Genomic DNA, 9,603 nt, shown 5'->3' on the forward strand with positions numbered 1-9,603 from the left:
ACTGTGTCCTATGCTTTGACCTTTGACCTGAACTTTTGAAAAAAGTTAATCTGGGGCATATCTTCTCTACTATTTCACCTGGAGTAACCAGATTTTATGTTCAAGACCATTTTGGGATGGAGGAGTGCAGAGTGCAAGATTTAGGTCACTGTGACTTATGACTTGACCTTTGACCTTTACTTTTGAAAATATTTGTACGGGGCATATCTTCTATGCTATTTCACCTGGAGTAACTAGATTTGGCCAAACAAAGACATCTTAGGATGGTGTAGTGAAGTAGGTCACTATGACCTCACTGTGACCTATATATATGCTTCCTGACATACGTGTACTGTTTGTGTATAGAAATTCTTACCGGTGGCCATGGGGGTCTATGGATTGCCTTGCAACAATTTGCCTTGTTAATACATATTTTCTATGCACAGTAGTTCATATTTCTTTCATTTTGTCTTCAGAAAATTTTGCCTTAAATGGATCAGGCGATATATTGACAAGGGTGTTAAAATAATAGTAAATTAGTAACAACAAAAAGGCCTACATGGAATATCTGACAGATTTTCTTAATTAAAATACAATTTTTTTAAACTACCATTCATTTCATTTTCATGGAAGAATATTCAGCGCACTATGTCCTAAGGAGGAATTCTGTTTGTTTTGTTACGTTAAAGTTCTAGGGTGGGGGCGCCGCAGGCGCCCGAAATCTACACTATCATCACAAAGGTTACTTAGCTATGTGCGCTCGCTTATAGGCAGTGCCTATTTCATATTAGTTGTGTAGAGACCCATCATAGAGCAAGCCTCCGAAAATCCCCCCACGATGTTCCAGACGAGAATCACGAACCCCCCATTCCTTATTTGTACCGAAATGAGCGCCATTTGTACACAAGGCTAATAAGTCATAATCATTTTAAAGCTTGCCTGTATCTCAATCCTTACCTTTATTCAAACGTTTTCGTGACTTGGGTGACTAACGAGTAAAAACGACATGCGGACCAATTTTCCGGATTTTTTTTAAGACGGCGGCTGGCGCATTCACAATTTTTTTTTTTATTACTTTCACGATAAAATCGGCAATGCGGTGCCCTAAAATGAAATGCGCGCGGGCCTGAGAACCAAGTAATCTTTTTTTTTTGGCCTTACTCCTTTTTATTATATTATCATGAACAAATTCACAAAAGTACTTAAATACTACTTAGAATTAATCAAGACTTTCCAGTTAACTTACAAAAATAAAATAAATTTTCCTATCAAGAGCTGAAAATTGCTGAATCACTAAAACTTTCGAATATTATTAAGAAATAAATTTTGTATATAATCTCAAGAGTGACAGACATATAACAGGAACTAACCTAAAGTTAAGCACAATTATGTAATATATATGGATACTCTGAAACCTGTCTAATAATCATCTCAACATGACCAATCTTTTTCTTAGGAATGAATACTAATAATAATTTAAGGTTCTTATACCGCTTTATCGCAACCTAGTCGTAGGTCATCTCAAAGCGGTTCACAAATTATTATCCTTGGTTATAGGGCCTTAGCAACCAGCCAATATCTGTCTCAACTCCCTGGGGAACATATATACAGCCTGTGCTGCCATTTCGGCACTCACAGCTAGTATTCAATATTTCTAGCTCTGCCCAACCACATACTCATTTACAAGCGGAGTAAAGTATCTTGTCTAAAGATACAACACAGTGCCGTGCTGTGACTCGAACCTGCAACCCTTCGGTCACGAGTCTGGCATCCTACCACTAGACTAACGTGCCTCCAACAGACTTGCTACACAGGTTCAATATCTATATAAATGTAAAATACTGTGGGACCAAGATAAACGTCTGGTTAACACATGTACAGGTTGTAGATTATACAGAGTTTGACTCATACCGGTTACACTATAAAGGAACTTCATCTCCACAGGTCAAATCAGCCGTGAACAACAGATTGCCTTATATACATACCTCTCCCTTGGCAAACGGGGGAGGCTCAACCGGAGGGTAAAATTTGGGTAAATCAAAAGCAACTTTTTCCATGAACCACTTGAACGGTTTACAGTTGAGCTTGGTGCGAATGGCCTTCTGTGCGGATATGTCGCCGGTGTCAATGTTTCTGTAGTGGGGGCGGTGGTTGTAGAGGTACTCCGCGTATTCATCCATCCACACCTCAGCAACACGCCGATAGTTCTAAAACAACAGGATACATACATTTTACTCTACATGTCTGTGATGATGCTATATTATTTACTATTTATTATCTAGATAAGACATGGTTAGCTATGACTGTGATATTCTGTTCATGTATACTTATCTTACACAAACCACAATTGTCCACTCTCATACCAATCACCACACTGACACTTACAAACCCCATATGTCCAGGGCTGACCATGACTTACCCTGCCCATCACCACACTGCCACTTACAAATCCGAAATGTCCAGGGCTGATCACGACTTACCCTGCCTATCACCACACTGACAATCACAAATCTGAAATGTCCAGGACTGACCACGACTTACCCTGCCAATCACCACACTGACACTCACAAGTTTACCCAAAATGTCCAGGGCTGATCATGACTTACCCTGCCCTGCCCATCACCACACTAACACTCACAAACCCCAAATGTCCAGGACTGACCACGACTTACCCTGCCCACAAAATCGCCCACACCAGGGTTAGGGAACGGTGCAAACTTCCTGTAGATGTGACCAATTCTCGAGCACGGAGCGTCCACCATTTTACCACCACACTGCCAAAGCTGGGAATAAAGAAATCACTATGATTGCATAGAAGAACTTGTTAGGACACAATTTCTCCAAATCATTAACAGTATTTCAAGAAAAATTTAAATAGAGCCATCAAATAAACTTATCTATAGATGTTGAATCGTACAACAAATGTGAGTAGTCAAGTGATAACAAATGCTACTCATTACATACACTAGGTGGCATGACTTACCTTATTACCCGATGATCAGATCCTACTTAGCCTGTACTTTAATGTACAAGTAGTTGCATTTATATTGTATGTTTAGTGGATTTTGATCGAATTGCAGACATAAAGCAATGTAAATTTTAATCAATTTTATTGCAGAAATTATGTTTTGTTTTCTCCCTTATATTTTAGGTTTACAGAAAGTCATTTCATTTACTGTGAAGAAAGCTTCAGTAATTAATTGAGGATAAAAGAGATGATTTTGTAGGATAGATTAATCACTGTTTTTCATATCTGAAGACATTTTTCCCTTGTGCTACCTTTTTATACTCTAAACTTGACCTTGTAAGGCAGTTCATACTCCTTATTTCACAGGCACCATACACTTGCTTTAAAAGCAGTGCATACTGTTTGGCATTACTTGTAATGACAGCTCATACATGTGAGCTACTGTATACCTTGAAGGATAGTTCATACATGTGAGAAATACCTTGAATGAGAGTTCACACAGGTGAGCCATACCTTGAAGGAGAGTTCATACAGGTGAGCCATACCTTGAAGGAGAGTTCATACTGGTAAGCTATACATTGAAGGATAGTTCATACAGGTGAGAAATACCTTGAAGGAGAGTTCACACAGGTGAGCCATACCTTGAAGGAGAGTTCTTACAAGCGAACCATACCTTGAAGGAGAGTTCATATAGGTGAGCCATACCTTGAAGGAGAGTTCATACTGTTCGCCTCCCCAGATGTCCAGACCCGGGTCATAACCACCCAGTTCCCAAAACCACTTGGTGCTGATGGCAAACAGTCCTCCAGCCATTACTGGGCTACTACAAAGTGAAAAACACAGGCATGTGTAAAACGGTCTTGTAGAGATGGCTTCAATCAAATATATGTACATTAATTTCCCAATGGTCTGAGTAACAACTCTTTGGAATCAGATGTTCCTTGCACTTTAACTATAAAAATGGTAATTTTTGAAACTTCGTAATTTTTCCCTGAATTTTTACACTATTGAATATATATAAGACCATAATTTACTCCCATACTTCACAGGTGTATTTCCAGTTTTTGTTCAGGTAGAGATAAACTTGTCTTTACCTACCAAGGGAATAGAAATGCAGTTCACAAAGGCTATTACTCTGAAAACAACACCATCTGACTTACTTGAAGGGCTCGGCTGGGTGCTTGAGATCCTCAGGTAGAAGAGGAAGACGTTTGTAGAAAAATTCCCAGTCAAAGGCTCCTCTAGCACCCTCATCCTGAGCACGGTACGCAAATGTTTCAAAGTCAATGACGTCAATAAAAGGGCAGACAACTGTTTTATAGTCTTCAGCTATGGGCTCTGTAAAACAACAGATTATTTCAAGTTAGTTCATCATTTTCACTTTATGACAATTTCTTTCCACTTTCACAGCTACATATAGAACTATAACACTTAATGGTCTACTTCGTAATTCTGTGTAAAGATCTGGTTATAGCCTCTACATGGAAGTCGGGGATAATAAGGACCTGCCCTGTGGCTGGTTATAGCCTCTACATGGGAGTCGGGGATAATAAGGACCTGCCCTGTGGCTGGTTATAGCCTCTACATGGGAGTCGGGGATAATAAGGACCTGCCCTGTGGCTGGTTATAGCCTCTACATGGGAGTCGGGGATAATAAGGACCTGCCCTGTGGCTGGTTATAGCCTCTACATGGGAGTCGGGGATAATAAGGACCTGCCCTGTGGCTGGTTATAGCCTCTACATGGGAGTCGGGGATAATAAGGACCTGCCCTGTGGCTGGTTATAGCCTCTACATGGGAGTCGGGGATAATAAGGACCTGCCCTGTGGCTGGTTATAGCCTCTACATGGGAGTCGGGGATAATAAGGACCTGCCCTGTGGCTGGTTATAGCCTCTACATGGGAGTCGGGGATAATAAGGACCTGCCCTGTGGCTGGTTATAGCCTCTACATGGGAGTCGGGGATAATAAGGACCTGCCCTGTGGCTGGTTATAGCCTCTACATGGGAGTCGGGGATAATAAGGACCTGCCCTGTGGCTGGTTATAGCCTCTACATGGGAGTCGGGGATAATAAGGACCTGCCCTGTGGCTGGTTATAGCCTCTACATGGGAGTCGGGGATAATAAGGACCTGCCCTGTGGCTGGTTATAGCCTCTACATGGGAGTCGGGGATAATAAGGACCTGCCCTGTGGCTGGTTATAGCCTCTACATGGGAGTCGGGGATAATAAGGACCTGCCCTGTGGCTGGTTATAGCCTCTACATGGGAGTCGGGGATAATAAGGACCTGCCCTGTGGCTGGTTATAGCCTCTACATGGGAGTCGGGGATAATAAGGACCTGCCCTGTGGCTGGTTATAGCCTCTACATGGGAGTCGGGGATAATAAGGACCTGCCCTGTGGCTGGTTATAGCCTCTACATGGGAGTCGGGGATAATAAGGACCTGCCCTGTGGCTGGTTATAGCCTCTACATGGGAGTCGGGGATAATAAGGACCTGCCCTGTGGCTGGTTATAGCCTCTACATGGGAGTCGGGGATAATAAGGACCTGCCCTGTGGCTGGTTATAGCCTCTACATGGGAGTCGGGGATAATAAGGACCTGCCCTGTGGCTGGTTATAGCCTCTACATGGGAGTCGGGGATAATAAGGACCTGCCCTGTGGCTGGTTATAGCCTCTACATGGGAGTCGGGGATAATAAGGACCTGCCCTGTGGCTGGTTATAGCCTCTACATGGGAGTCGGGGATAATAAGGACCTGCCCTGTGGCTGGTTATAGCCTCTACATGGGAGTCGGGGATAATAAGGACCTGCCCTGTGGCTGGTTATAGCCTCTACATGGGAGTCGGGGATAATAAGGACCTGCCCTGTGGCTGGTTATAGCCTCTACATGGGAGTCGGGGATAATAAGGACCTGCCCTGTGGCTGGTTATAGCCTCTACATGGGAGTCGGGGATAATAAGGACCTGCCCTGTGGCTGGTTATAGCCTCTACATGGGAGTCGGGGATAATAAGGACCTGCCCTGTGGCTGGTTATAGCCTCTACATGGGAGTCGGGGATAATAAGGACCTGCCCTGTGGCTGGTTATAGCCTCTACATGGGAGTCGGGGATAATAAGGACCTGCCCTGTGGCTGGTTATAGCCTCTACATGGGAGTCGGGGATAATAAGGACCTGCCCTGTGGCTGGTTATAGCCTCTACATGGGAGTCGGGGATAATAAGGACCTGCCCTGTGGCTGGTTATAGCCTCTACATGGGAGTCGGGGATAATAAGGACCTGCCCTGTGGCTGGTTATAGCCTCTACATGGGAGTCGGGGATAATAAGGACCTGCCCTGTGGCTGGTTATAGCCTCTACATGGGAGTCGGGGATAATAAGGACCTGCCCTGTGGCTGGTTATAGCCTCTACATGGGAGTTGGGGAAGATAAGGACCTGCCCTGTGGCTGGTTATAGCCTTTACATGGGAGTCGGGGAAGTTAAGGACCTGCCCTGTGGCTGGTTATAGCCTCTACATGGAAGTCGGGGATAATAAGTACCTGCCCTGTGGCTGGTTATAGCCTCTACATGGGAGTCGGGGATAATAAGGACCTGCCCTCTGGCTGGGTATAGCCTCTACATGGGAGTCGGGGGTAATAAGGACCTGCCCTGTGGCTGGGTATAGCCTCTACCTGGGAGTCGGGGGTAATAAGGACCTGCCCTGTGGCTGGTTATAGCCTTTACATGGGAGTCGGGGAAGTTAAGGACCTTACATGGGAGTCGGGGATAATAAGGACCTGCCCTCTGGCTGGGTATAGCCTCTACATGGGAGTCGAGGATGATAAGGACCTGCCCTGTGGCTGTTATAGCCTCTAAATGGAAGGCGGGGGAAATAAGTACCTGCCCTGTGGCTGGTTATAGCCGCTACATGGGAGTCGGGGATAATAAGGACCTGCCCTCTGGCTGGGTATAGCCTCTACATGGGAGTCGGGGAAGTTAAGGACCTGCCCTCTGGCTGGGTATAGCCTCTACATGGGAGTCGGGGAAGTTAAGGACCTGCCCTGTGGCTGGTTATAGCCTATACATGGGAGTCGGGGAAAATAAGGACCTGCCCTGTGGCTGGTTAAAGCCTCTAACTGGGAGTCGGGGATAATAAGGACCTGCCCTGTGGCTGGGTATAGCCTCTACATGGAAGTCGGGGATAATAAGGACCTGCCCTGTGGCTGTTATAGCCTCTAAATGGAAGTCGGGGGAAATAAGTACCTGCCCTGTGGCTGGTTATAGCCTCTACATGGGAGTCGGGGAAGTTAAGGACCTGCCCTCTGGCTGGTTATAGCCTCTACATGGGAGTCGAGGATGATAAGGACCTGCCCTGTGGCTGGGGTACAGACGTACCTAGAAGTGGTGGCAGCCAGTTGATATTAGCCTCTACATGGGAGTCGAGGAAGATAAGGACCTGCCCTGTGGCTGCCTTGGCTCCCATGATGCGTGTCCGGATGAGTCCTTCTCTCTGCTTAGCCCGCACCACACGAACATTGTCAAAATGTTCCTTCAAATAGTCATCCAATGGTTTCTTACAGTGCTCTAGAAAAAAGAAAGGAAAGGCATTATATATATTGTCAGAATATATATATTTGATGTATTATTATTAAAATTAAAATCATTTCTTTAAATGGTCGTCTCCTTATTAACAATCCTTTTAAAAAATTGTAATAACCAGGTTCCTTTATAATATATCAAAGTTTAACTTTTTACACAAACGATGTACGTATTAAACGTGTCGCAACGTGTCAGCGATTTGTATTTTTTACCTGTACAGCAATTTCATCACATCATTGTACAGGTAAATAAGAGGCCCAATAGGCCTGCATCGCTCACCTGGTATTATTCTCACACTTGTAATCTTAAAAGTGGACTAAAATTACAGCTACAGGCAAAATATCAGTGTTTGATTCATAAGAACCTATCAAAAGATTTAAACATATGATGCCTGTGACCTTGAATGTCGAACAGTGACATTAGGTTGAAAGTGGGTCAAGGTCATTCATTTGAACAAACTTGGTAGTCCTTCATCCAAGCATGCTACAGGCCCAATTTTAGTACCCTGGACCTTTTGGTTATTGAGAAGAAGTTGTTTGAAGATTTTACGACATTTGACCCCTTTGACCTTGAAACTTGGTCAAGGTCAAACATTTGAACAAACTTGGTAGCCCTTCACCCCAGCATGCTTCAGGCCCTTTGGGCCAGGTGACCTAAAAATACAAATCGCTCACTCAGTCCTAGCTTGACAGAGGGACCAGTCCGTCTTGAAACACTGCAACACTTTTAATACGTATATCGTTTGTGTAAAAAGTAAAACTCTGATATCACATATTTCCACACTGATTAATCTAATTGAAGGTTCCTTTATATATTTGAGTAAAACATTGTACTTTACCTTTGTTACTGAAGTCATCGGCTAGGATGATCTCGTGAACCATACCCTTGGGTGCCCTGTTAAGTACACTGTAACACAGTCTGAGCAGTGTGGTCCAGTGTTCGTTGTGGAACGGAACAATCACACTGGCGTTGGGCAGGTGGTTCAGGTATTTCTTGCTTTTACAGCTGTGAGGCAAAAACAGAAATGTGTTTTGTGAATTTGTGTTCATTGTCAGATTTTTTTTCTCTGCAGGGGCCCATTAATATGCCAAATTACTTAAATCCCCAATTGAAAAAAAAATTAAAGGGGAGGGGGGTCAGGTCTTGGACACTGAGCTGTGCTGAAAACAAGTAAAAGTATAAGAAACTTGTAAATTACTTATTTTCTATTCTAATTCCTAAATTAAGGCCAGGGACTTTTAACCAATATGGCAAAATATCTAGAAAATGCCAACTTATGTAGTTGCAGTTCTTATAATCTGAAAAGAATCAAATCTTTTTATGTAAAAGTTGAGAAGTCTCTGAAAAAAAAATTCCCATTACGAATATAGGAAACTACCAGTTTACGAGTTGCAATGTACCATTCTGAAACTCCTAGAAATTCATTGTTAATTTGGTACCGAAAATGAATATTACTGATGTCCAGCTTAATTGTGAATCTTTTTCATCTTAAAAAATTTGACAGCCATTTACCAAAAATTAAACAATAGATAATATTTTTAAGTCTTTTTTTAAATTTAGCAGCAAGTGACTAAGCTGATTTACTGCAGCCATCACTTACTCTGCATGACGAATGTCCTTGAGTGACCTCTGCAGGGAAATCTTATCACTGGCAAAGGCATTGAACCCATTGACCTTGTAAAGGTCGTTCTTTTGTTTTTCCTCCTCCGGCGACAGAATCACTGCTTGTCCCTGTTCACCTGGACCTGAGCCAACAAGAAATGATAAAACATAAATATTGTAATGCACTGAACACTGACCATATACAATAACAAGAGGCCCAAGGGCCTTAACGGTCACCCGAGTTATATCCTAGGTACTGGTAGCTTTATTTTATTGTTTAGATGTGATGTGGAAATCAGCATGTAAACTAAGTGAAATACAATACTTGTCATGTCATCAAAGGATAAGAATTTGAAAATATTGGTAAATGTTCCCTTTGGGGCCCTGCCCTAGCCCCTGGGGATGGGGCAGGAATCCCAATTTTACAAAGTAATACTCTCATTCACCAAAGATGATTCTGACTAAGTTTGAGTAATTTTCTG

General features: G+C 43.2%; 1 protein-coding gene across 1 annotated transcript in view; it reads right to left on the reverse strand.

Moving 5' to 3' along the window:
- Positions 1–9,603, reverse strand: part of LOC110464696 (putative polypeptide N-acetylgalactosaminyltransferase 10) — a 62,762-nt gene that overhangs the window by 27,473 nt on the left and 25,686 nt on the right. The window contains exons 4-10 of the mRNA XM_021520047.1: positions 9,120–9,264; positions 8,358–8,524; positions 7,316–7,504; positions 4,108–4,285; positions 3,653–3,770; positions 2,652–2,762; positions 1,965–2,186 (exon numbers count right to left, since the gene is read on the reverse strand). Coding sequence (XP_021375722.1) covers positions 1,965–2,186; positions 2,652–2,762; positions 3,653–3,770; positions 4,108–4,285; positions 7,316–7,504; positions 8,358–8,524; positions 9,120–9,264 — 1,130 coding nt within the window. The remainder of the gene's footprint in view (positions 1–1,964; positions 2,187–2,651; positions 2,763–3,652; positions 3,771–4,107; positions 4,286–7,315; positions 7,505–8,357; positions 8,525–9,119; positions 9,265–9,603) is intronic.

This window comes from Mizuhopecten yessoensis, unplaced genomic scaffold (assembly GCF_002113885.1).
Source record: "Mizuhopecten yessoensis strain PY_sf001 unplaced genomic scaffold, ASM211388v2 scaffold11023, whole genome shotgun sequence".
NCBI lineage: Eukaryota > Metazoa > Mollusca > Bivalvia > Pectinida > Pectinidae > Mizuhopecten > Mizuhopecten yessoensis.